At 36.5% G+C, this 26,793-nt stretch overlaps 2 protein-coding genes across 3 annotated transcripts in view; one reads left to right on the top strand and one right to left on the bottom strand.

Annotated features, from left to right (window-relative positions):
- LOC128994819 (arf-GAP with Rho-GAP domain, ANK repeat and PH domain-containing protein 3-like) overlaps positions 1–15,352 on the top strand; it is a 33,470-nt gene extending 18,118 nt beyond the window's left edge. For both annotated transcript variants that reach the window (XM_054419617.1, XM_054419616.1), the window contains exons 9-14: positions 3,907–4,023; positions 4,678–4,917; positions 5,799–5,918; positions 6,432–6,514; positions 7,065–7,106; positions 10,238–15,352. In XM_054419617.1, coding sequence (XP_054275592.1) covers positions 3,907–4,023; positions 4,678–4,917; positions 5,799–5,918; positions 6,432–6,514; positions 7,065–7,106; positions 10,238–10,379 — 744 coding nt within the window. In that variant the 3' untranslated portion in view covers positions 10,380–15,352. The remainder of the gene's footprint in view (positions 1–3,906; positions 4,024–4,677; positions 4,918–5,798; positions 5,919–6,431; positions 6,515–7,064; positions 7,107–10,237) is intronic.
- A 1,131-nt stretch (positions 15,353–16,483) lies between these two features.
- On the bottom strand, positions 16,484–24,539 carry LOC128994524 (histone chaperone asf1-like). The gene is made up of 5 exons (XM_054419135.1): positions 24,263–24,539; positions 21,295–21,423; positions 20,988–21,103; positions 20,173–20,349; positions 16,484–17,234 (listed from the first exon to the last, which is right to left on the bottom strand). The coding sequence occupies exons 2-5, from the start codon at positions 21,401–21,403 to the stop codon at positions 17,046–17,048; spliced, it is 591 nt and encodes a 196-aa protein (XP_054275110.1). The 5' UTR covers positions 21,404–21,423; positions 24,263–24,539; the 3' UTR covers positions 16,484–17,045.
- Between the last annotated feature and the right edge of the window lie 2,254 nt (positions 24,540–26,793).

The raw sequence follows: 26,793 nt of genomic DNA, 5'->3' as shown, positions 1-26,793 counted from the left end.
AGTACACCTCCCTGTGGACATCCTTTTGTGGGTGCGATCACAATTTTTTTACCAAGAAAGTCGGCTACGGTGCGTCTTGAGTTAAGCATAGACTCTGTCCATCTACACAGAGATTGCTCGAGTCCACGCTCACAAACTCCCCGCACCATTGCTCCGTATGTTACATTGTCGAAAGCTCCTTCAATGTCCATGAAGGTGCATAGGGCTATTTCCTTCGCAGCCAGGCTGTCCTCAATTCTGCTGACCAACTCGTGCAGAGCGGTTTCGCAGGACTTGCCTGGCTGGTAGGCGTGTTGATTGCGATGAAGAGGTGTGTTGAGAAGTACACCCTTTCTTATGTGCCTCTCCACCAGCCTTTCCAAGGTCTTGAGGAGAAATGAGGAAAGACTGATAGGACGGAATGATTTAGCATCAGAGTAGTCTGCTTTTCCTCTTTTGGGAATGAAGACCACCCTGCTGAGACGCCAGGCCTGAGGGATGTACCCGTAGGCCAAGCTCGCTCGGAAGAGTTCACATAGGAGGAGCTTGAGGGCATCCGGTCCTTGCTGAAGCATGGCTGGATAGATGCCATCTCCCCCAGGAGACTTAAATGGACCAAACTTATTGATTGCCCATTTAACTTTAGAGAGAGTGACAACCCTTCTGGCTGTATTCCAGCTTTCACGATCAGTTCTCGGCCAAGAACTTATATTCGTGCAACCGGACACTCCTGTGTCGTCACTCTCAAAAATGCAACCAGGGAAGTGAGTCTCAAGGAGAAGTTTGAGACTTCCTCCAACCCCAGTGGTATATTGCCCTCCTGGTACCTTAAGAGATCCCAAGAGTCCAATAGGTTTGGAAGCTAGAACCCGCTGAAGGCGGGCCGCAGCACTGAGACTGTTTACCTCCTGTGTAAACTGTCTCCATGAATTTTGTTTAGCTTTTTTTATTGCAAGGCTGTATTCTGTAAGTGCCCTTCTGTAAGGCTCCCACATACGGCTCCGTTTGCATTGGTTGAATAGTTTCCTGACACCCACCCTCATGCGAGTCAAATCCGCAGTCCACCATCTAGTGCTGGTACTGCGTTTTCTTTGTCCCAGAGGGCAGTTGTCATGGAAGCAAGTGATCATTGCGTCCTGCAAGTCGGTCGCAATTTGGTCAATGTCTGCAAAGCAGCTGACCCTCCCACTCACGGATCCCAACTGGAACTGTAGGTCAGAGTTATACTGTGACCAGTCTGTTCTCCTGGGATTACGGAAGGAGGAGGTGACAGTGTCACTTAGTATGCAGAAGCAGATGTATTTGTGGTCAGATAACGAGGCCTCCTTACTTACGTGCCAGTTTTCTATGACTCTGTGAATGCGTTCTGTACTAACAGTAATGTCTATGACCTCCTGCCTTGTTCTTGTGACAAATGTTGGTTGGTTGCCCACATTACAGATATACAGATTGTTTGAAATTAGATATTGAAGGAGAGACTCACCTCTTGGATTGGTGTCCGAGCTTCCCCATCCGTTGGCGTGGTGTGCGTTGGCGTCACAACCTAGGAGTAGTTGTTGACCACCAGCGCTGGTTGCTTCCACCAAGAGCTCAAGCTCTCTCGATGGAGGTGGTTCCCTGGAGTCGTATGGCAGGTAAACCGAGCCTACTGTTGTGCTCCATTCCCTGCCACCATTTCTCCAAGTTATTGACACCGCAGTGAGATCTCTGGAGCAAAATTCGTTTAAGGTTAGAAAGTTCAGGCCCTTCCTCACGAGAATACATGTTCTGGCATTCCTTAGGGAAGTGCAGTAAACTAACTCACCCTTTGATTCTCCCAGGCCTGCAACTCTTCCTTGGTGCAGCCATGGTTCTTGAATGAGTGCCAGGTCAAATCCTTCTTTGAGGAAGAACTGGCAGAAGGCGGCAGAGGCAGCCTTGTTATGCTGTAGGTTGATCTGGAGGACCCTGAGCATTGTCCTTAACCGGAGTTGTGACAAGTGAGACCTGCCAGAAACCTAGATTGGCTCTGAAGTTGGTGGACTGCACAGCCTTGAAACAGACCTCATCCAGGAAACAGACGAATCCGTACCCTTTCGGATCTGGTTTGGCCGGCAGTATCTTCCACTCCTTGACATTGAGAGTGGGATTTTGCATAGTAAACATTTCTATGATTTTTCTGGAGTTTTCTTCAGCAACTTTGGATGTGCTCTGAAGAATACTCTCGTGGATTTCATGATGTCCTTTCTCAGCCCTGCTTTGAGGGTGAGTTGCTCCTCTAAAGGCTTGAGAGCCGGGAACAAACCCTCCAGCCATCGCTTGGTGGCGTCGCTGAGGCAGGCAATGATGAGGGCACCTTTTTCCATATAGATTCCAGCAAACGCTGGACTTGAACCATCCTCTAAGGGCTGGAGTCTTTCCAGGATTGCTTCCTCAATTTTTTCTCCTTGCTCGTCATTTAACTTAGCCTCAGGATAGTTATCAGGGACAATGGCAATTTTGGTAGCGGTGATGTCCCTGTAGGATGCTTCATTGGGCGTTGCAGGTTCCCCTGCGTCTTTCACCCCCTCAGACCTCTGGGTAGAACACCTGGCCTTCTTTGCAGGTCCTTCTGCCGAGGGTGGAGTGACCGTTGCGCCTCTAGGGCGCTTGGTCACCCTCGTCTCGACATTTGGACCCGCAGTTGGGCCTGGTATCCTTACCTCCTGTGGTCTTTTGGGTTTTTTCTTTTTTCCCCTGCGCCATTTTTCAGGGTCGAATTGTTCCCCTCTTTCTAGAAGTTTTGCCTTTAAGGCCTCCCTTCTTTGTGCCGTGGAGGGGTTCGGTTTTTTCATCTTAAGATGACTAAGTCGCTCAGTGGCGTCATCAAGTGTCTCAGTGGAATTTGGTGTTTTAGGACTGCTTAAAAGCTCCTCTTCTCTTTCCAGCGTAGCTGGTGTGAGCGGGGATTCGTCCATAGTGGAAGTTCCTGGTTTTGAGAGCGTTAGAGCCTCCTGTGCTCTTGGTGCACTCTTTTCAAGAGCGGGGTCTTGCTCTGAGTGAGCTGACCCCTTAGATGTGGGCGGTGCAACTTCTAGAGTTGCTCCGAGGTTTGGTTTTGGTTGAGTTTTTTTGTTTGTTTCCATGGTGTTCCCACGAGTAGCAAGGGAAGTAGGAGGTCGAGCCTAGACAGAGCCCCGCATGTCCAGGTAAGGCTGATTACTCCAGGAGGTCGCCCGGTGTCCTGGAGGCTCCGTACGCACCACCGCTGGGGAGCCCGGTGGCATTCACCTCTTCGGCACGGGTCGCATGACACCACTGAGGTTGGCTGAAACAAGAAACAAAAGCGAAAGGAAAAGGAGAAGGGAAGAAGATTCTTCAATAGGAAAGCGAAGAAGAAAGAAGGGCCAGCAAAAAGAGGAAGTTAGCTGGCCATAGAACCCAGAACGAAGAAGAGGAGAGTTCTGGGGGTTGGCTAGGGTACCTCGGGGTTGCCAGCCTACCAGAGGCCTCCCGTGTAGTTGACAGACAACTACCCCTGAGGGAAAGCTATAGGATTATTCAGGGCCTTAAAATAATCCATCTTGTGATGTCCTTGAGCAATTTACACACAAAGAAACGCATAACAAAAATGAAAACATGGTACACAATGCACAACATTAACCTTACATTTTTTTAACCAGTCTCTAACTTAACATTGTATTTACATCACTTCAGGCTAGGCCTAGAGGTGTTGTCATTAGCACTTAGATCAAATTCATTGATGATAAGAGGTATTTGAACCTGGGGCCTCAGAGACGGAAGCCCTGCACTCCACCATTCGCTCCATCTAACACCACTAAGCCTGGATTTAATATTATCTAAAATCGGTTGAATTGGAACATTCCCCAAAATACAATGACAGTTCACCGAGTTTAAAATACAAATTTGAAGGTTATAGTTCTGATGTAACACGATGTTTGATGGCAGGTTCTGGAGCGCTACCATCATAGCAGTCAGACGACTCCTCAGACTACAAGACCCTCGGGTGATATCAAAGTGTGGGTGTACATCGGTAAACGAGAGGGAGATTGTGTCAGCGTTACGGTTAGTATCACATCTACTCTCAGCACATTAACATTCAAGTTAACATAGAGTAATGCCGCGTTTACACGCAAGAGTCCTAGTGGAGTAAAAAATTAATGTTTTCTCTGACTATTTTGAAGGTAAAACACATCCAAAACTCATCTAATTTGTATTTGGCTTAAATTATTCCTAGCTGTAATCCTGTTTTAATCATTTAACTCCTGAGATTATTGAGTGTATCAATAACCATACCTTTTTATCATAACACAAAAATTCAAATTCTTTTAAATAGCTAAGTTGTTGATGGACTCAAACAGTAAAGATGAGCGAAAATTTACAACATGAAGTCTGGTTTGAAGTGCAACACACAAATACCACCTATCCCTTCCACTACCTCTGTTCACTATTAATTTAGGTGGGCACTCTTCCATCAAACTATGCCCCTTCTCATGAGTTGCATACTGAGGAGAGTTTTTAACCTTCAATCCTCGTTGCTGCCTCCTGGCCAGGGAGGTGATGTTTAAGTAACAATAATGGTGAATCCAAAGTCCAATATTAGTAGTTCTAAGCTTGACACCCAGGCTGCAGCACATTCAGGTTTATCTTTCTGTCGTTTTTGTTCATTCTTAATCAAAGCATGTAACTCAAAGTTTGGTTGTTTTGTTTCTCTTATAGGTATCGCCACAGCGGGAGGCGCTGGACGTATGCATGGAGTTGTGTACACACATGAATGTGTATGGACATGAGTTGTGTCTCCTGGAGTCAGTGTTGGGAGGAGCGTTGTATCGGCCGCTGCACCACACGGAGCGAGTGCTGGACACTGTGCTGCGTTGGGGCTACTGGGACGACGCAGACTGCAAGGACAACTGTCTCATACTGGTCATCAACACCTTGCTGCAGAATCTACAACCTATTGTGAGTAAACCGTTATGTGTTGTGAGTGATAGCGTCTCGGATTTGGTGTGTATGGGGTTGATCTCAGCACATCCTAAAAATATTTGGTTTTTTCGGTTGTTTTCTCTTGTTTTGGTACCGGTATTACATTGTCCATTCAGTGGACTAAAAAATATAAATACTATGTTATTGAGACAGTCACATTTTTACTCTAAGCGCACATTATTTTTTTCATAACCACAGAGATAGTATTGCATTTTTTTTACTTGCGTGATAATTTTAATTATTGATTATTCTATAAACAAATATCAATATATTAGTTCAAGGGAAAGTATTGGAGCAATTACTCCAAGTAAAAATATTAGTTTTTAATGGACTTTTAAGTATATATCCAAATCTTCCTTTTGTGCATCACTAGTTCAATACACATAGGGGGATTTAATAATAATAAAGGGAGATTTTGGGAGACAATCAAGGGATTAGAAGAGGTGTGATTTGATTTTTTAACCGTAAAACTGATGTTTGTAGACTCCAAGGGTATCAAAATGAACATTTGCTTCCTCAGGAATTGGGAAAACTCACTTTCTTTGACAGAACAAGTAAATGTTCATGGTTAACTGAATGTCAAGAAATTGGTTTGTCCTCTTTCTTTATTTTTGTTCTACACTTTGCCTTAAAACAGCTGGTCACTTGAAGGTCTATATTTGTAATTTGTTTTTGTACTTAAGAGATCATTATGCAGGACAAAAAGTGTTACAATAGTGTTAAAACCGTTGGCCATATAGTGTGAATTGCTTCCCTTGCATCTTATTCCTTCTTGTTCTCCTTGGAACTAAGTATGGTTTAAATATAAATACACAATTTGTAGCAAGCAACAATCTCAATGTAATTTGTTATTTCAGGCTAAACCTCCTGTTGCACAATGTGGTGAACTTAGATTTGCTGATTTAAAATCCAAAAGCTTCAAATGCCATTTGTTTGAGTTCAGTCAAGCAAAACTGTGCTACTACAAGGACAAAGCGGTGAGTATGGAATATGAAAGAAATAATATCCTGATTGCTCTATCAAATAAATATCAAAATGTTGCCCTTGTCCATTGTTGGTGTTATCCATGCAATCGGCATTTTTTACCAATTTTGTAAGAGAACGATCTAAACCCTTTTTACTATCTAACGTCGACCTTTTGTAAGATAGCATCATTAATTGATAGCCTGGATATAAATTGCATCTGGCTCTGTTAATGATTTCGCTTGGAATTGAACCATCAACCTTCAGATCTTAAGGCAAGCACTATAAACACTTGGCTACATAGGCAATATTGGCAACTCATTCTTGAATGAAAATATGTTTATACTGTTTACAAAATAGTGCTACAATCATAGTGGAACATTCGCTTAACTAAGATATGTTATGCAAATTAATTAGTCTGTGTTAATTAATTGTATGGATTTAAATTTCATGGTTAAATGGTAATAATTGTAGGGTTGTAGTTTTTTTGCAGGATGTTTGTAATAATCTATGATAATCCTGCACAGGGTTCTATAAAACTAGGAGAATGGAAGATAGAAGACATTGTTTGGTACATCGGCCACGAACCAAAAAGAAACCCTCACACCAGGTAAAAATTTACTACAATTATTTTATAATTATTGACGCAAATGTTATGTTCTAATACAGACAGATAGTAAGTCCCTTTTGCAGCAAACCTAAGAACTAAATGGTTCTAATGTCCTAGCTAGCAATCATTTGAGTTATGATTTTGTCTCTTAGTGAAAGAAAATTACAAATTTTGGTTTAGTTAGTTATATAGATTCCACTTAGTATGTCTTTTACCATGGTAATTTATAAAAGCCAACTTATTCACGTAATAAATCATTTGTTTAATACATTCACTACTAAATGACACCAGGCCTCTCATACCAAGGAGTGTGACGGCTGGTAGACAACACGATAACTACAACCTTCTTGTTCATGATACTTGTTACTTAAAACTGCATTAAATAGCCTACATAATCTTATTTTCCTCTTTTAAATGTGTCATTGTATGACCCTTAAATTATTTTTTATTTTAACTATTTAGTTGGCCCTAAAACATTAAACCAAATCGATAATCTGAACACACCAATAACTTCTTTTATCGTCTTTTAATTTATTAAACTTTGTTACAGGTGGGCCATAACATTCATCAACAAGAATAACAGAAATAAAAGGTGAGAGTTTTTAAATTATTCTTCTGCAGTTCAATGATATTATTGTTTTGATATTATTGTTGTGTATATTAATGATACAGTTGTTGTACTATAAAAACTTAGTAAATATGCATCCAAGCAGTTAACACATAATAGCCTCATCCAATCAATACAGTGTACAGCACAATTTGTTTTTCTCTGGGGAACTTAGGGTGAACAAACTCTATTTTATTTAGACTCCAAAAACAGTGTATTTGAATTGTGTTTTACTTTGTAAATGTCAATCTATATATGTAAAAGGCAAAGCCCTCACTGACTCACTCACTCACTCATCACTAATTCTCCCACTTCCCATTTACCTAGGAGGCTGAAATTCGGTACACCGATTCTTTGGGCATTAAATAGGAAAACAAAGTAGTTTTTATTCTGATCGGGCTTTCAGGCTCCGCCCCAGTGGCTCTGGAGTTTCCCATGTTAACCTTATTAGTACTCATATTTAAATGGAATTAAAGAATCTTAACAGCTGGTTCAACTAAACAAGTTGATTCTGTGATGTTCAATAGCATTAAAGAGTTAATAGGTTGACCAACAGGGTGCAGCACTATTATTTTTTTTACATTTATGACAACAGCTTGCAACCAAAAGGTGAGTGAGCGTAGCGAATGAACTTCAACCTGGAGACGAGTTAGCGTAGCGAACGAGCTAACCTGAAGGTAAGTGAGCGCAGCGAGCGAGCTCCAACCTAAAGGTGAGTAAGCGTAGCAAACGAACTTCAATCAGGGCGTGATTGAGCCATGCGAACGAGCTCATTTACATAAAACTACATTAGGACAGGACGACGACTTATTTATTTATTTATTTATCATTTCAACGACTGACGCCAATACATAGATGATTGATAGAGATACAATTTAAGGAACTAACAAGATGCAAATGTGATTCAATTCAGAACTGTAACAAGCTACGAGAAAACAATAAATAACAATAAATAAAAAACAACAATAAATAAATAGCAACAATAAATAAGTTGACAAACATGCAAAATTCACAATAATGATCTACTAAATTAAGAAAATTTTTGATAATGACATTTGAGTGCAAAAACAGAAACAATAATTATGCATACACGACTTGACCAATTGAGCAGATTTTTTTCATGAATAGAGCCAATATAACCACAGGCTTAGTCATTTTTAATTTATTATTAATACTTATGAAGTTAAATGGGACAAAGCCCGTGGGTACAGCTAGTCTGGTATACAGTAACAATTGTAATGATATTCATATTCTCAACCTTATTTCCAATTTTCCATCTAGTCCTTTCCTATATATTTATGAAGCTGAGTATGTAACATTAAGCAAAAGGGCCTAGGTTAAGTATTTTTTTTCTTCTTTTTTTTAGGATAGCAGGCTTACTTGAATAGGAAAGAGTCCAAACTGTTACAGGATACACAAAACATTACTCTTCTTAAACACAACATTGGAATAGTTCACTGTCACTGGCAGCATTTTCAACTAAGTAAGAGAGAGTTTTCTTTAGGTCCAATATGTTGGCCAGTTCAAGAACAGTGTACAGTTGTGTGTATCCTGTACCAGTTTGGATTATTTCCTATTCAGGTAAGCCTGCTATCCTCACAAAAATCCTATATATTTAAAAAAGTTAGTTTTGTGATTTTCCATTCCAGGGAGCCGTAACCCCACCGGACTGAGGCTGTTCTAGTCCCCACTCACAAGCAAAATGTATATTTTTCACTTTCCACCTGTTAACGATAGTCAATTTATTTGTCTGTCATACATAAAACCGTTTTTTAGTTAATTCTTTAAAAACAGTTAGTGATACAATCACATTTTATTTAAAAGTTTCCCTTCTTCACCAAATGCCTAACAGTGTTGTAATACAATTTTTGTTGTTTATCTATCCTACTAATATTATAAATGAGAAAGTTTGGATGTATGGATGTATGGATTGTACATCCTCTTGGGATGTATGGATGTATGTTTGTGACAAGTGAAAGCGAAAAATACTGGTCGGATTGGGCTGAAATTTGGCATGATGATAGCTCACATTCCCGATTAACATATAGGCATATTCTTATTTCAAAAATCCTTTCGGGCTCCGCCCCAGTGGCTCTGGAGTTTCCCATGTTAACCTTATGAGAAATGAAATTATTGAATCTTAACAGCTGTTTCAATTAAACAAGTTGGTTCTGTTCTGTGATGTTCAATAGCATTAAAGTTACAAAAATTACCAACAGGGTGCAGCACTATTATTTCTTTTACATTTATGACAACAGCTAATTTGCAACCAAAAGGTAAGTGAGCGTAGCGAACGAACTTCAACCTAAAGGTGAGTGAGCGTAGCGAACGAGCTCCAACCTAAAGGTGAGTGAGCGTAGCGAACAAACTTCAACCAGGACGTGATTGAGCCATGCGAACGAGATAATCTTGAAAATTAAGAAGTTAAACGGGGCAAAGCCCGCGGGTTACAGCTAGTATAAAATAAAATTAGAGTTTCGGTTATACAGGCAGTAGTTAAAAGGGGTTTTACTGTACGTGTTATTAATTTGGTTGTATAGTTTTTCTCAAAGTACCCAAGTGCAATCAAATCAGACTTAAAAAATGTTTTTTTTTTATTTTCATACAACCAAAATAAAAGTGGTTACTTAAAATTATTAATGATATTTACGTCAAAAATGTATATAAGTTGTTATTAATCTTATATACTAAAATACTTTTGCAAAACTTATGACAGCTAGCCTGACCTTACTACTGGACCGAATTACACGCGGTTGGTACCAAATGAAAGATATTTACCTGTAGATGTGCAGAGTCCCTTTATAAATTAAAATAGGCTCACAAATAAGCACGAAAATGAATCTGAAATTCAAACAAATTAATGGGTTGCTATGGTGATGATGAAATAACAACAAAATATAAACAGTAAATCAAAACAAATGGAAGACATTCCAATCACATGTTTTATTTACAGTGTGGGGTGAAATTAGAGAAGTTTGCACAATACATACTTGTGCGTGCTCTCGTGATAACTAAGCTTCTATTTAGGTTTTTTGATCAAAATTGATTGGAATAGCCCTAGCATTGTCTGTATTAGTAAGGTATTTTAGGTTTAATGACGATTAAATTGTTCGCAGGTCTAAGGAAAATCCGTTCTTTGGATACACGATAGCCGGAACAGCCAAGGACGAGCAGTTGAGGTGGATGGCGGCCATGTTGGTGGGCGAGTTCCCACACGTTGATTTGTTACCCAAGTCTCAGCTAAACCTGCTCGAGTAGAGTCTCAAATGACATCGGTTGCATAGTAAAAACAATTAAGATTAGGTACATGACAGCAGACAAAACTTTGTGATTATCCTAAGTCAACTTCGTGAAATGGAATGGTAGCGGAATAGTTGTTACGATAGAAATTTGAGCTTATAGAAACATTATCAAACTTGACCATTTACCAAGAACTTGTATGAGTGAGGTTGGTCCAACAGATTAATTAATATCAGTGGCAGGGATTGCTGGAATTTTGTTTTTATCAAACACATGCTTGGATACTAAACTGTTGATGGTAAAATTTGGAGCGTTATCCCAGTGTTGATTACCTTGATTTAAAGTTCCAAGTGAATTACTAAGGCAATATATGTAACACAAGTAGTATAAAAATTGGAAAATAACGACATTTAGTTATTAAAACATCGTGAGACATTGGCAAAAATAATTGATTTCTTGTGTTACAGGTTAACAGAAAATAATAATTTGTCCTATTTATGGTTAACTGCAATCATTGATTCATTATAGGAACTAACAATGATGGGTTTATGCCTGAAACCGTAGAGCTAATGAATTAATGATTGTACAGTAGAGTGTCGATTATCTGAAAAAATTTGGACAGATGGGTGTTGGGATAGTTGATTTTTCAGATAGTCAGACATCAAAGTTAAATGGCCATATTTCTATGTTAAGCGTTAGAATTCCTCTTGGCATAAAGTGTATAATTTAAGCTACTAACAAAATTTTTGATAATTTTTAAGCTTTAATTATTTGTAATGCTACCGCAATTGTCAGCACAGATAGTGATATCGCTGAAATCTTCAGCATATCTCACCATATGTCATTAGTTTGTTACATAGAGCAATAAAGCATAACACACTCAGCATTGCATATAAGCTGACCATTGAGCATCATAGTATACTGCATAGGCTTCTGTACTCACTATTTAGCAAAGACGCAAACTTTGTAATAATTGTATTGTAATAGATACTCCTCTTCTTTTTAAAGTTGGTGATTGTCGAGTTCCAACACCAAACTCATGAGCTAAGCTTGAACCACTCGCACCGTTTTTGATCTAATGCAGTTTGTCAGATAAGTTTGTCAGATATATTAAGTACTTGATACAACGATCACTGATGTCACTGACACAAAGTGAGGTTAGGGCCTATGTGATAGCACAATCACCATGGCCAACGACTGTGGCGCTTCGCTTGAAGTGTTGCATCGCGTGCACTCCTGCTGACCGCTCTCATAATGTTGGCAGTGAATCTAAATTTTCTGTCTTTGGTGGCGATTTCGGCTAACCGTCGTTTCGGATGACTATCATTCGTATAATCGGCACTCTTCTGTAGTTAACAATAAGCAGTATATTCAATAACAAAATTCATTTTTATTGGCTGCTATGACTCCACAATGAAAACTCGTTCGTACATGGTTCCAAAAGTAGGAACAGTGCATAGAACATATTACACATTTTTATTTTTACTATGTGTTTGTAACCTTTTATTTACAACTTTTTTTATGAGTAAGACTTTACACTAAGAGTGATTTTAGTTTTAAGATTATTTAGTGAATGTTTTATATATACAGTATATTATAGTGTTTTTGTAAGTGAGAATTCTGAAATGATCAATTGCCAAAAAGAAATAAAGATTTAGTGCTATATTGAAGTATAAAATACTGTTGTTATGTATATATACTAATTTAAAATAAAACTATTATGAAGAAAAGTTAATTATTGTAGGGTGCTTTTAAGCACAAAACACAAATAAAATCATAATGTTTCTTGATAGTATGTTTGTTACCTTCCACAACTAACTATTGTATGTTTATCAACTTAATTGTTTAACCACCTCATTTCATTTGTATTTCTATTAAATAACTAACTACGGTAATAAAAGAACACTTGTTCTTTAGAATAACCGTTAAACATCAGACAAGCCCAAAATCTGCAAAATATTTCATTTATACAGAATAAAATTCAGTGAGATAGGAATATGTTATGAAACCCTATTCAGGATATAAAGTGATAAGGGCAATATTATATTAAATATTCTTATTCACAAGAATTTGTATAAATATTTACAAGAATTGAATTTTGTTTAGAATATCTCTAGTCCTAAAAATTTCTACAGACCTTGTACATTAAATGTTATATTTCTACCATATACTACTTTTCTTTTTTTTTTTACCAAAAATGCATTATCAATTTTACTAAGCAAACTTGCATTATACCAACACTGTAAATTTTAAAGATAGAGTAAAAGTTAATCATATTTATTTTTAATTTGTAAACTCATTAGTGGACTATAATATTATTATTGTTATTAAATCTATTTAATCTGAAAAACATTTAACCCTTCACAGACGGGTGACGGATATATCCACCAGGCTGGTGTTTTTGCAGTACCCAAATGTCTCGGGCTACCACCGCGCTACTTCCCCACACTCTCCATAACCACTGCGACCTTGAAAGGGACACACCGCCCTCTCCCGCGCTCCCCCCACCCCCACAATGATGCGTGCGCAACACCACGTTGACTTTGTTGGCGCTAAAAGCTGCAGTTGTTGTCTATCTAGCAGCTTGAAATAGTGATATGCAATTATTTTTCCTACAGTCACCTGACAAAGTTGGCTTCCTTGTACTGTTTATAGTACAGAAAGCTGCTAATTGCTGCATTTTTATACTTTGTCGTACAGTTTATACTTTGGCGCACATCAGGATTCCAACGAAACAACACAAAACAGCGTGGTTCTATTATGCACGTAATCTGTGTACGCTTGAAAATAGGTTGGCAACACCTAAAGATAATAATACTATGAGCAGCTGATTGACTATTATAACCACGATTTAACCTGTCATTTCGTGTTCATAGTTTCGGGTTTCGGTATTTCTGAACTTTCTGGACTTTTCTTTTAAACGTTTTAAAACATTCCTACGATCTTAATAAACAAGAAAATACCTTTAAAGCCTTTTTTTTAGGTGCGGAAACCACTTCAAATTACAAAAACATACGGAACTATATTCTCAAGTCGCGGAGCACATTTCTTGCCGAGGAAAAATAGCGGAGTGATACGGACCGGGTAGGCTACTACTTTCTCTAGGGCACCTATTTGTGTTGGCAGCTGAACCTAAAAACGTGTTGTATAGTGTTTGAAAGACTAATTATTTATATGCTTTATAGTGACTGTAGGAAAAATATAATGTGTATCATGAGTGCAAAAGGCCTTTGCTGCACTCGAGATCATTCCGCAAGAGCCGCAGCAAAGTGCCACTTTGCCCACTAGTTAAACAAATAACTATAGATGGTATGAGCTGTTCCATTGCGCTTATTTGACGTATACAGGTATAAAAAAACACAAATAATTAAAATTAATCTTTTTATTTGTATAATTTTTGCCTGTCCTAGGCCATTAAAGTCGCCTGTCCGGGAAGGGTTAAAAGTATTCATTGGTTCTTGGATTTGTGTTTTACTCAATAATCTTGTAGACATCGGTGTAAAATTATTGCAATTTGAATTTAGTTCTAACATTGTTTATAACTGAAGACATTGTTTTTGACTGACTAGACTAGATTATTTTTCAGTTTTGCATATTAGTCAAAATGGCATTTTATTATTCTCAAGGTTTATATTGGGCCTTAAAATAATGTATTGATCCATTCCCTTCCTCTTTTTGTAACAAAAAGTTTATCAATAACTATATTTGTACTTAAATGTGATGCAAATCACAAAACAAATTGAAAACTTGTTTACTTTCCAACAGAAGGCATTTTCATAGTTTTAAATTAGCCTTACAGTCCTTTAATTAATTAAATCTTTGAACCCACACCCTTATCAATAGTAAAGATATAACTAATCCTCATAGATATAGTGTTTTTCATGTTTACCACAATTATAACTACGGTATTGTGGTAATAGTTATTAAGTATCAGATAACCCTTATGTACACTAAAAATTTAGTAGTCATAATTATGACGATGCATTTTGTTACCTAAAGTTTTTATCAATTTGAAAACTACAATTGTTTCTTGCCCAAATGAAGGCCATATTTTTGCCAGTATTTTGTTTTAAAACCCTCCAAAGTCTTTCAGTTATGATTGATAATAAATATATCTGCAGAAAATTTTTATACCACAAAATCCCTTATCTTACCCCAGAGTAGTTACCATTAGTTATTGTTTGTAATTTAGCTATTAATTCATAGTAAAATGTATAACTCAAGTTTGTTATTTTCTAAAAAGTAAAAGACTCAAAATTCTTAATTTTTAGAACATTCACATTATGATATGTATATTTTAGTATAGCAATCTTCTTTAAAAATGTTCCCAAAAATCTACATACTCCAATGATTATGTTGTAAATATTGTGATGATTCAAGTGTTTTCACTTTTGTAGTGTAGACTGTAGACTAATATTTTAATGGTTTTTATCCTTTTATATTTATATAAAATTATAAGAAATGTGATGATGACATACAAATTTGAAGTTATCAATCGTAAAAGTGTGAAAAAATAGGTATTTTTTAACATTTTAAGAAACGCCTTTAGTCAAGCATGGAGGATATTGTTATTAACAAGTGTTTGTATAAAATAAGGCTGAATAATATTTTGTAAAGAATAACAAACCTAATACTAATTTTGGAAATTTTAATTAGATCTGTGATGCCAATAAAATGTGTTTAAGGCCCTAGAGCTAACTGTACCTAAATGGGTGATAAGTTTATTTAAGTCAGAATGTATTATTGCAATATCATTGACTAATGGATAGTCAAAGATATAATGTCTTTTTTTATTATTTACCAAAACATTGTGTTTTTGTTTTCAACAACAATGCAAATTGCAACCAAATTTTAAAATTAATTTTTAAGTATCTCAATTTGTAGAGCAAATATAAAAACCTGCACAGGTTGGCATTTGGAATAAAATTTAATTGCATTTTATATCTTAGAAAATGTATGTCTTTTATAAAGGTACTATACAAATATAACCAATGTTGTAAAAGAATTTTAGTTTTTCCTGTCCTGTAGAGCTCCAAATATTTGTTTTTATCAGCTTTAATTAATAAAATGACATTAAAATTTGGTGGCCTGTCAAATTGTAAAGCTGGGTTATATCACAGACGTAAGATGGGGCAGGCCCGCTTTTATAAACGGGCAGACTGGGCATACGCCCAGGGGCGCCTGGCTGGTGCCATACAACTACTGCCCGCCCACACCTTAGAAAAAAGGGGGGCGCTGATTTTGAATTTGCCCAGGGCTCCACTGACCCTAAACGCGGCCCTGTAAGTGGTGTCTAGCACTAGTTGCTGGTGTCTAGGGCAAAGTCCATCATTGCCTCCTCGCTCTCATGTACTACAAATGCTCACGGTGGAGGAAGACCTTGTGCGATAGGAATTTCCGCACAGTGCTTGCCGCTAGGGCTCTTCCCTTTTTTGTCACAAGTAGGCTACTGTATATTTCCAGCACAATATACTAGATCTGAATGCGCACGGTAGTCTCATAAGCGAGTTTCCTCTGTACCTTACTTTTTTGGTATTATATGTATAGATGATATAGCCAAATTATGAGCCTTACCAAACTATTATAACAAGTTTGTCTCATGTCAAAAAAAAAACTGACTAATACACAAACTACGTATCATATTAAAGGGACTTTAATTGTTTAATCCATGTAAAAGATATTTTTTCCAAATTTCTTATCAAGAAATATAGACTTAGAGTATTGATTTTAAATATCGATAAGAAACGGAATGAAGTCCAACTTTCACACCCCAGGCCAAGCCTTAATTAGCTAATCTATTAATAATGTCAGCAAGCATATTTTCCAAAAAGTGATGTTTAAGTTTTTTTTCTTTTTTTTCTAAAATTGTGGCTTCATTATAATATCACATTTGCCTAATCTTAATAAATACCAGTTTGCAGCCATGACTAAAACACTTGCAACAAATTAAAGTCAGGTGTCTAATGTAACTTGTTGGCACCATGTGGTTGGTTTACCTGTGTATCTCTTAGTTCCATGGTACCAGTCGGAAGTCATAAAAATACTGTGTTCACTCATAAACAAGGAGTTTAAGAGGTCCTCTAACAAGGTTCAACAGAGAAAAGGTATGACAATAAACTACATTTAAAAAGAGTATCTATCTTTTATTTACACCATAAAAACAATGAAAAATCAAACCTGATAAAAGGAAGAAGATACTTCAATCCTCAATTTAACACATGTTGTACTGCACGTAGTCTTAAAAATACGACCATGTCTTATTCTATATATCACATTTTGTATCAGTGGATCATTTATTGAAAATACAGTTTTAAACCATTGTGCTTCAGTAACTGATAAAAATGTATTTTAGTAGGAAAACCTCAAATGAGTAGGCTACAGTATCTCAAATTTAAATTTTTAACTCATTCTAGAAAAGAACTTACAATCAACATTACTGAACACGACTGAAATAAATAATAAACTTACTTCCTAAATAAGGCTTAGTTAAAATTTAAAAAAAGAAACGCCAAACAATAACGATAGGATCAGACTTTTGCAACAAACGAGTCAACGTAAGTGGAACCACTAACTTTGTTACCTATAAGGCTTTGAGTTCTCTTACACTGAGTCCATTAAGTAATTAAACATCCGTTAAGATTGAAGGATGAACCCACAAAATCCAGCTTGACACAGTTCCACTGTTCACATCACTTCCATAGCATTCTGACTGCAGCTGTTCTCGTTGAAACCAATTTCCACCGATATTTCTTCTGGTAATGCAGCTGCTTGTGGCTGTCCGTCATTAGGAGGCGAGACTTGTGTTTCAGAATCGTCCCAGTTGATTTTAAACCGAGTGACTCTTGGTTCTGATCCGAGGATGTTTCGTACAACCTGTACAAATTTTAATGTTAAAAACAAACTCTGACACCTTTGGCCAAACAACCCAAACTTTTTTTGAAAAAATAAGGCCCTTGACATGATGAATGCACCCAATAAAACATTTCAAAATATACCAAACTATATAAAGGAATGGGCAAGATGCACATTTAATCTGTTTTCCTCAATAAGATAAGCCTACTGTTAAACCTAGGCACTATACTGTACATTACAAAATCTTTTAAAACCCTGGCCTAAAGAAATCTTTACAAAAATCCTAATATTTTCAGGTTTACAAATCAAATTTCTTACAAACATTACCATAATAAAATTGTGTCTAAAACTTGGAAGCTGTATAATTTTGAGAAAATACTGATTTTATGGTAATTTTTAATTTTGCCCTTTCTTTACTTTGATTATAAAACCAGGATTCACTTGTTTTAGTATTTTAGTGTGTTGTTTTGGTAAAAAAAAAGTTTACTGAACAAGCTTGATATTTAAATGTCACGAGATATGAGCCGCTAGACTTATAACGGTTTAACGGCACTTTGACTCGCTTTCATGTTGCACCGTAAGCATAACAAGATAGTAAACACCACCTGTCTTACAATATCACAGTGCTTAGTGTTTGGTATTCAAAAAAATTCCATGACAAAGGAAAGATCAAATACTGAACCATTTTATCACTCATCACAACTCTCATGTTTAGTATACAAACACACAGGGCTCATTTGAGCGTGAAGGCACTAGGAAACTGTTTCAGGAATTCTCTCTGGATAAATTCTTATAAAATTAAAAACTATTATAAAGAGTAATATAAAAAAACCACTCTTATTGTTCATATCTTAGATGTACTGAGCACCAAAGTTTCCATTGGGGAAGAGAATTAACAAATAGCAAAGAAACTTGAGTTGGAGTATAAACAGGGTGTCCACAGAACATTTTTCATTAATTTCCATGACTTTCCATGACTATCCATGACCATTTACCATTGATTTCCATGACTCACAAACTTTACTAGAAAATTATATATATAGGCCTATAACATACACACACAGATAATACTGCCTAGACAAGAAATTTCACAGGAAATACAGAAATTTGTATTAACACTGGAGTACCTAATAAATTTTGCAAAAATATTGTATTCAAAATAAGGAAAGAAAAAAGAAATCCCGCCTCCTCTGTCCCCATAGCTGGCCAAGTCCTCTCGAGCCACTTTCTTTTTTCCTTCCGATATACTTTTTATTATTGAATTTTATTGAGTTTAGAGTTTACTAAATTAAGCTTTTAACTTAGGAAAGACTTATCTTGAGACAACTCCAAACATTTTAACAATAGGCCCTAGCCTATTTGTATTCCAATTTGAGTTGTAATAATAAAGTTGTAACATTTCAATATACACTACTGTTGCAACAATATTTTACAAATATTAAATTCAATTATAAGATATAGTAGGGACAGATTGTATTGAACTATTACAAACTCAAAACTCATAAACCTATACAACTGTAATAAATTAAATTGTCGTGCATTTGTGAAAAATCCTGAAAATTGCCAAAATAGTCGGTTTACAGCCGACTAGAGCATTGAAAAGTCCCGTCAAATCTATCCATCATTGGGGATTTCCATGACTTTTTGTCTATTTCCATGACTTTCAATGGCCAGATTTTTTCCATGACTTTCCCTGACTATCCCTGACTTTCCAGAATGTGGACACCCTGATAAATTACATCTAATAGTTTTTTTTAATTTAAAGAGGTAGGCGGCATCTTTTAACCTTGCATTTGACCGTCTACATAGGCTACCTGTGCGGGGAATGTATCCAGCAAAGTAAGGGGTGAGTGAGCTGATACAGTAAAGGGTGTTATAGTTATAGTGTTTTAGGACTTGTTGAATTACACTGGAAATGTAGCAAGATTTAAAACCACAAGTTTATTTAACCTTGCGGCAGTTATGGCTTGCGTTAATTTAGCAACATTTTCGTGTGATGGAGCAATGAATGCCCCACACTGGCTTAACATGTTGCAGTAAAGATTTCTATTCATCTAAATAACTTCAGTATTGGTACAGTTAAAAATTATAAATCAGAATACAGTATTTTTATTTCTAACTTTTCTTTCTAAAATAATTTTAAACTTTAAAATATCAATATCAAGAGGAAAGAAAGAGTTCCTGGAAAGCCATCCTCCTTCTATGTATAGAACCTATGTAGAAAACTTTAAAACCACAAGGTCGTTTGACCTAGCAGCATTCTCATATCTTGCGTTTCATTAGCAATACTTTCGTGTGATAGGGCAATAACTGTCCCACACTGGCTTAAAGTGTTGCAAAGAATATTTAATTATTTAAAAAACTTATAATCTAGGAAAATTTTAAGCAATGTATGTCAGAATGAGTAAGAAATTATGACTAACTTACGTAAACGCAAGACGACGATCGCGGCAAAATCATGAAAATTCCCGACTTTGAAATCAAATTTAAGACTAAATCCCGACTTTTCAAGAACTATTTTGAAATTCAATACTAATTCCCGACTTTCCCGATTTTCCCGACTACTAGACACCCTGGATAGTAAATTGGTACAGTTGTGTCACCAACATAATCAGTTTCCATTATTTCAAAGTTCCTTTAGTGCAGAATATTTTGTGAAATAACAATGATAAATGAGTCATTAATATAGGTTATTTGATTTTGCTAATTTTTTTCATTCATGTAATTACAGTATCAATAACTTACTTATTCCAATAATTATCATCAATAATTATTTATAATTTTACATGTTTACGTAACGTCCCACTTTACCAGACTTTTAAAGTTATCTGACCTAGGTTTCAGTATGCCTACTTAAAATGTAAATATCATTATTAAATTTACCAATGATGTACTGTATTACATTTCTTAGGACCGAAAATTCATATTTGAATAGCCTGAATAGCACAGTCTTTTGTACCTTGTCAAACTGTGGAATGGCAGGTGGGTTCTCACGCATTTCCGGGTCCTGATACTCGTTGTTGATAAAGTAGCCCACCCTCACAAACTCCTGGCCTCGGTAGCTGCAGGTGAGTAGTACGACGGTCACTCCAAGAGCATCTGCGATTGGGATCTTACTGACATCTGGGGGGTCTGCCTGGAAATACAACAGATCTTAGGTTATATTTGGCATTTGGTATTTTGTCATTACTATTTTAACACAAACAAGATCTTCAATATAGCCCCAATTGTGTTAAAAAATCAAAGACTCAAACTTTTCAAAACAATTATCAAAAGTTTAACACTTTACGTTTAATTTTGGATACAAAATATTGATCAACAGAATGTACTTAGGCCTAGGCCTACTACAGTTCAGACCGGAAGGAAAGGTTAAAAAATAAGGGAACAGTCCAAATCCTTGTCTTGTTATTACTTAAGAATTATCCTTTTAAAACATTGGATAAACTTAAATACACTCATAAAATAGGTTTACAAACCTCATGTCTTCAATCCTAATGTAGTCTCAGGCGACTAGTTTTGAAACAACTGTTGTTTCATTCTCAAGCCTTTGTCGTCATACGTAAAATTATTCAAAAACAATTATTTATAAACAATTACCTATTTAAATAGTTTTACGTCTGACGACAAAGGCTTGAAGATGAAACAACAGTTGTTTTGAAACTAATCACCTGCAAGACTACATTAGGATTGCCAACGTGAGGTATATAAACCTATTTTATTTGACATAAATCAATCCTGGAAGCAATGCTGGATAAATTAAAAACACTGTCTTACTTGAAAAACAAACATATGCCTCCCTTCAGGAATAGGCCCAACGTAGATGGTGTCCAGAGTTTGGTCGTGCTCCTCGCTCTCAGCTGAGCCAACATAGATCATTTTCCATTCTAAATCTGCAAAAATAAAAGACGAAATAAAATATGTTAGTTCCATAACAACATCACTATTTATAGTGTGCTTCCTTATGCAGTTCCACATGGATAAGTGGGAGTGGAACATGAATAAGGTTCAACATTTACAATTGAGCAAAAATTAGGGTTGAGATATTAGAGATATTAACAAATAGCCTAAAAACAAGTCTTACCTTCTTTCAATTCTTCAATGCATTCAAAAGTCAGTTCAAATTGGAATGGGTTTAAGAATGGTGACGGGTTATCCAAAACAACCACATTTCCCAACTGGACTTTAGCCATAATTCTTCTGATAAATTAACCTGAAAACACAAAACATTTCTTTTATCTTTACTGTCCTTATGAACTCCATAAAATAACTAACTTATCATTGCAATGGAAAGAGCTAGATTTAAGTTGTCGGATACTTTACTGGCAGCATTCATAAAATCCAAACATAAGAAGTGAATATTTTTTACCTTGTGTAGGCTCTAACTTATGTCGTAGGCTCTAACTTATGTCACCGTGTGTTAAGAATGAAAAATGCTGTCTTTTTGCAAGTAATGAAGAATATACACAATAAGAATATGTACACAAAAACAAGCATGCATACTAACCTAACTTAACCTAACCTAAGACAACTCCGTATGCAGGAACTCTGGACGTCTTGCATCAGCACAATTATTAGCACAAATGGACGTAGTGCAACACTGGCTAAACAGCGGCTTTGGATGTGGTGCTACAGCTAAGTTTTTAAAAGTAGATCTATTCCCTAGTCTTGCCTAAGCCTATCGCAAGCACTGAAAATGAACTGGCAAATTGTTAATTAAGAATTATCAAAACATGCCCAATCTCTTGACTAGAAGAGTTTAAATTTTAGCGACAAGCGCAATCTAAAAAAATCCTTGAGATAGCCTAAAGTTACTTTAAGTTCTAGTCTCTAGAAACAGATCCCACTGTTCAACAACCCTTCTACGTTCTACTTCCAATTTCCAATTCCAATCAAGTCCACCAAGAAAACTTTCAGCTCAGTCAACATCAATCCTAGTTGGAGATTGGCGGGAAAAAGATTGTATTTTCCCCCTTTAACCTTTCCTCTCTCCTAATTAGTGTGCTGTTGCACAACGACTAATCCCATGACGTCCAAAGCTTGTAGAAAGACTATAGTCCTCGCCACCCTAAGTTGAGGCAGCCCAAGGCCGCATGGCGTATAGCCTATCTAGTGCGGCCTTTGGCTACCTCAACTAAGGGTGGCGAGGACTATAGGCCTATGTTTATGGCAGTTACTGTAGACCTACTTTTAAACATGTTGGGAATTGGAGGCCTTGCAACTCAGTCAAATATTTTATATTGGACGTCGTGAATCAGCTCAAAAATTATATTTTGGATGGCGTGACACTGACTTAATTTATAACATTAGACGTTGTGACATTTGGATGTCGTGCAACACTCCCTACTATTCTAGATGTAAGTTAGTTGTAGTTGTAGTGAAGTGTCGTCATTAGGCCATTGCCGATCAGAATCAGTAGATGATAACAGTTATTACTTCCAGTTGCTTGTCGTGTGGTTGAAAACAATCTGCTGTAGGCTTACCAGTACTTCTCCCACAGTTCATTCCACTTGTAAGTTAAATACGTCATGTTTAAATTGTCATAGTTAAATTGTCATGGATCCATCCTACCTTGTTTATTTTAATGTGTTATAGTAAATAATCATTGTACAGTATACGTTGGTGGGTGATGGGTGTGGGGCATGAAAAAAGTTCAGAATATTTATAGGGGCAAAGAAAAAAAGGTTGAGAGCATATCTGCATACAGCACGCTGTGGCTGGTTAGGTAACCTAGCCTTGTTGTTCGAGAACTCATTTTAGGGTAATTCCATGTCAAATCAACACTTACTTTGGCATTTTATCCGACCATCTCATTTTATTGATTAGGATTAGACTGGGACGGGTGGCGTCGTCCTGTAATCCAGCTACTAGGAGGTCACGAATTGTGGATATTTATAGGTATGCACTGTAGATGCGATACTCCCTGGTGTGGATTATCGTCCGCACGGGTGAGTACTACGACTATCCGCAGTACTATCCTGATAATTAGACCAATTTGTATATACCAAGGAAAATAAGTGGTTCGGATTCCACTATAAACTGTAGGTCCCTTAGTCGCCATTAGCTGTATGGGCTAAGTTATTAATTAACAGCTGTATCTAAGGAATATGTCGGCCTTAGTCACTAACAAGACTACAAGATCGCGCCACTCATCATACACTCATCTCCATTCATACTTGGCTTAAAATACCTACTTTGTATGGTCGCCATTTCAAAGAAAAGTAAAAAAGTAAAGTATTTAGCCTACAATGAAACTGGATAAGTTATACCAACTGATACACCCTAAGTTATAGAGACTAAGAAAACTACCAATTGTTATTCTGTGTTTGCTGATAAAGAGGCAGAGCAAATCTGAGACATGTGCATCGCTACTAATCCAGACTAATCTGCTCTAGACTAATTTTAGAAAGGGCGAGAGGAGGTACAAATGTAACTTAATGTCTTATTAGGCCTACTGTACTCAGTTTCACAACTGAAATTAAACAAACCCTTATGAAAACATAGATCTGGACTCATTTTAGGCCTATCACTTTTTTGTTTATCTAATCTCAATCTTTTAATAAGTTTACCTATTGATTGTTTCAATATCAGTATATCAACCCTGTATAAATGGTGTAACCATAAATAGCCTACCTACATCTAGGTGGGGATAAGTTAGTTACCATAGCCTTCCTCTATAGAACTAGAGGAACGACGTACTAGGCCTAGAGAGAAATTAAGTTGCGAGTAACCTGATGCCATACTTGATAGACTGGACTTGGGCTAGGCCTATTCACGATAGCCTGGACTTAAGCTATTCATGCTGTAACTGCATACACTTTTTCTTGTTTCTCTGTCCTAAGCATGAGTTGAATTCAGCATTATTTAGACAAAAAACACATCCAGCAAACTAGCCTAATGCAACTTAGCTTAAGCATGATAAAGTTGATATGGTAGGCCTAGGCCTACGATATATCAGTTCCATGAAGAATCATTCAGCAAAAGTTATAATGTGTTTCCTAGGCTATAAAGTAAGGAAATAAAATATATTACTTGCATTTTCATAATCATACCTCTTGTTATAACTTGCAGCTTCTTGGCGCGTATGGTCTATTCCCTAATCTTGCCTAGGCCTATCGCAAGCACTGAAAATGAACTGGCAAATAGTTATTAAGAATTATCGAAACAAGCCCAATCACTAGACTAGAAGAGTTTAAATTTTAGCGACAAGCAATCTAGAAAAAAATCTTTGGAATAAAGTTACTTTCATAAGTTCTAGTCTCTAGAAACAGATTCCACTGCTCAACAACACTTCAACGTTCTACTTCCAATTCCATCCAATAAAGAAGTCCACCAAAAAGTCAACTTTCAGCTCAGCCAGCATCGGTCCTAGCTGGAGATTGGCGGGAAAAAGATTGTATTTCCCCCTTTCTCAAAGGCTGCCATAGATAATTTTTACATGTTTTTACCAACTCCTGGGCATAAACATGTCTAAACTGATTATTCACAAAAATTACAACTTAAATAGGGGGAAATCAAAATACCCCCGTCACAGCAAAACCTGCAGATTGAGCGAATTTCCGTTTGCCTGATTTTATTTTTAATTATTTACTAGCTGACCCGGCGAATCTTTACGGCTGAATTTTGTTCCAGGTCCACAGTAATGATAGCCCGGGCATCTGCACTTCCACCGGTAATAATTGTTTCGGCCGAATTTTGTTCCAGGTCCACAGTAATTAATTATAGCCCAGGCATATGCACTTCCACCGGTAATAATTTTTACCGCCGTGTTATCCGATTTTTTTCATTATTCAAGGTAGTCTCGGTCCCGTTTCGCTTGGATAATCGGACTTCTACTGTACTGAGCGGTCGGTACTGAGCTGCTAAAAAAAAATCACGATTGCCGATCCGGACTACCGGGAGTCCGGACAAGGCCGATCCGGATGAGCGAGAGTCTATTGCATTAGCTTTTTGTATCAGTTATCAGTTTAAACACAGCCTGACGATGGAAACATCCGAAACCCCTCCGGGTGGTAAAACCACTGGGTAAAACTTTACCAACCGAGTGTGACTTTCGAAGTCATATCCGGGTGGTCAAACATTACCAACCGGCTATGACTTTCGAAGTCATATCCGGGTAGTTTCTGAAAGCGCTTGTGGATTAAAATCACTTATTATACAGGGTGATTTGTACTCAGTGTGACAAAATTTTTTTGATGTAAGTACAAAGTAAATGAAGTGTGATGATGCATATCAAATGTTCCAAGTCTCAAAATTAGCGTCCCAAAAAATTATTTTATTTTTTTCAAAAATAACCATGCTTTTAAACTTAATACAGCGATTTCTCAATTACCTGTATATGGATTTGAGTAGATAATGTCATTTTCGTGTTCTACATTAAATTTTGAACAAGAATAATGGAAAATGACGGAGGATCAGTTGTAAATACTCCATTGTAAATAGATTCAAAGATAAAAATTAAAGTATTTGATAAAAATTTTAAAAACAATGGTCTATTGTATTTTTCACACCCTGTATACAAGAAAGTGTCAGAATATGTTAAAAACTGCGCCATTTTATAAGCTTTCCAACCATATGCTACACTATTGAGGTTTAGATATTTTTTTGTTTGTTTTAGTGGTTTGAATACCAGAAAACAGGGAACTATTTTACTGTTTTTACTGTTCAAGCTGAATCAAAAATACAACTTTTGCTTAATACATGCCGACTTTCTATGTTTTAAATGTTAAAGACACCATGATTTATAGTCTTCAAACCATTATAGCCTACATAAGCAGACTTAAACCTCAATAGTGTAGCATATCGTTGGAAAGCTTATAAAATGGTGCAGTTTTTAACATATTCCGACACTTTCTTGTATACAGGGTGTGAAAAATGCAATAGACAATTGTTTTTAAAATTTTTATCAAATACTTTAATTTTTATCTTTAAATCTACTTACAATGGAGTTTTTATAACTGATCCTCCGTCATTTTCCATTATTCTTGTTCAAAATTTAATGTAGAACACGAAAATGACATTTTCTACTCAAATCCATATACAGGTAATTGAGAAATCGCTGTATTAAGTTTAAAACCATGGTTATTTTTGAAAAACATAAAATAATTTTTTGGGAAGCTAATTTTTAGACTTGGAACATTTGATATGCATCATCACACTTCATTTACTTTGTACTTACACCAAAAAAATTTTGTCACACTGAGTACAAATCACCCTGTATATTCATTGGCCTTGTTGAACTTTTAAATTTAATTATACATTTCACTAAAAACATTAGGTTTATTTTATTAGTTTCAGTTCCGCCATTCCGTGTTTGAAATGTTATTCTACAAAAATAAAAAATAAATTTGAGGTCCGTGAAGTTGGCGTCCCCATATTAGCGTATCCACTTTTGATCATACCAATCGTTAGTTCATCGTTAGTTCATCGTTAGTTCTCGATAGTTCCCAAATTTTTTCGTTAGTTCTCAAAAAATAAAAAAGTTATAGCCGATTATAAGTGGGTACGCTAACTTCACACTTCCGGGTTCTAGCACGCGCCGTTTTCTGAGGAGAAATGTTTACATCTATATACCAATCGTTAG

Source organism: Macrosteles quadrilineatus, unplaced genomic scaffold (genome assembly GCF_028750875.1).
Source record: "Macrosteles quadrilineatus isolate MER2022 unplaced genomic scaffold, UCM_ALF_1.0 Scaffold_5__1_contigs__length_97177068, whole genome shotgun sequence".
NCBI classification, from domain to species: Eukaryota; Metazoa; Arthropoda; class Insecta; order Hemiptera; family Cicadellidae; genus Macrosteles; species Macrosteles quadrilineatus.
Note: the sequence above shows the minus strand (reverse complement) of the source record. Positions and strands in the feature narration are given on the sequence as shown.

Coding starts and splice junctions, on each gene's coding strand:
- LOC128994524 (XM_054419135.1), bottom strand. CDS start 21,403: ATGGCTAAAGTCCAGTTGGGAAATGTGGTTGTTTTGGATAACCCGTCA. Junction 21,104..21,294: donor CATTGAAGAATTGAAAGAAG/GTAAGACTTGTT, acceptor TTATTTTTGCAG/ATTTAGAATGGAAAATGATC. Junction 20,350..20,987: donor GGCATATGTTTGTTTTTCAA/GTAAGACAGTGT, acceptor TTGTATTTCCAG/GCAGACCCCCCAGATGTCAG.